General features: G+C 45.7%; 1 protein-coding gene across 1 annotated transcript; it reads left to right on the top strand.

Annotated features, from left to right (window-relative positions):
* Positions 1 to 282: 282 nt before the first annotated feature.
* LOC122118560 (endogenous retrovirus group K member 6 Pro protein-like) lies at positions 283 to 912 on the top strand. Its single transcript, XM_042692403.1, has one exon. It carries the CDS (start codon positions 283 to 285, stop codon positions 910 to 912), a length of 630 nt encoding a protein of 209 aa, XP_042548337.1.
* The last annotated feature ends 426 nt before the right edge of the window (positions 913 to 1338 follow it).

The following is a 1338-nucleotide window of genomic DNA, read 5'->3' as shown; positions in this document are numbered from 1 at the left end:
GGCCGCAAAATCAAAACAGGACAGAACCCTGGAGCCGTCAGGTTCGTCCCCCAAGTGACTCCTCACGCACCATCAGCGCCCTCATATGGGCAACCACAGGAAGTGCAGGATTGGACCTCTGTGCCTCCTCCCACACAATATTGACCCCCGAGTTAGGAAATCAGATTCTTTCCACAGGAGTGTTTGGCCCACCGCCCCCAAACACCTTTGGTCTCATTCTGGGGTGTGGTAGTGCTGTTTTTCAGGGCCTTAGTATTTCCCCTGGGGTTATTGACAAGGACTATGAGGGAGAGATTAAGTTACTGGCTACTGCTTCCCAGGGGCCAGTCAAAAGTTTTTCCTGGACAAAGAATTGCTCAATTAATATTGCTTCCCCTTGATAAGACAAACCCTAGCCTTACACAAAAGAGAGGATCCAGAGGCTTTAGGTCTTCGGATGCTTACTGGGTCCAGGAGATTACTCAGGACCGGCCTCTCTTCAAGCTAAAATTGGATGGGGAAAAATTTGAAGGCCTTATGGATATGGGTGCTGATGCTACAATTATTTCTAAAAGAGACTGGTCCCCATCCTGGCCCCTTACCCCTTCCATGACTCACCTTAAAGGCATTGGACAAACCTCTAACCCATTACAGAGCTCCAAAATTTTAACCTGGGAAGGTGGAGCAAAAAATAAGGGCACAGTCCAGCTGTACGTGGTTGAGACCCTCCCGGTTAACTTGTGGGGACGTGATATTTTATCCCAAATGAAGCTTATAATGTATAGTCCAAATGAATTGGTTACTCAACAGATGCTTAACCAGGGCTTTCGCCCTGGACAAGGCTTAGGAAAACATTCTCAAGGCCCTAAAGAACCCATTCAGGTGGAGGTAAAAATCATTCCTTTCCGTATGGGCTATAAAAATTTATCCTAGGGCCGTTGACATGCCTGTACTCCATGCAGACAAAATATCCTGGAAAAGGACTGAGCCTGTATGGGTTGATCAATGGCCTTTGTCCTCTGAAAAACTGGCTACGGCTACTACAGGTACAAGTACTACAGCTACAGTACAGGAACAGCTTGCTGCAGGCCACATTAAACCCACCACATCTCCGTGGAACACTCCCATTTTTGTAATTAAAAAGAAATCAGGAAAATGGAGATTACTTCAGGATCTTAGAGAAGTAAATAAGGCCATGGTGTCCATAGGAGCCCTTCAACCCTGACTTCCCACACCCGTGGCTATTCCCACGGGGTACCATAAGATTGTTATTGATTTAAAGGATTGCTGTTTTACTATTCCTTTACATCCTGAGGACCGTGAATATTTTGTATTTAGTTTACCAGTAACTAATTTTAA

This window comes from Dipodomys spectabilis, unplaced genomic scaffold (genome assembly GCF_019054845.1).
Source record: "Dipodomys spectabilis isolate Male_0828 unplaced genomic scaffold, ASM1905484v1 ptg000155l, whole genome shotgun sequence".
NCBI lineage: Eukaryota > Metazoa > Chordata > Mammalia > Rodentia > Heteromyidae > Dipodomys > Dipodomys spectabilis.
Note: the sequence above shows the minus strand (reverse complement) of the source record. Positions and strands in the feature narration are given on the sequence as shown.

What these genes read in the sequence shown, in the direction of transcription:
- LOC122118560 (XM_042692403.1), top strand. Translation starts at nt 283, where the DNA reads ATGAGGGAGAGATTAAGTTACTGGCTACTGCTTCCCAGGGGCCAGTCA.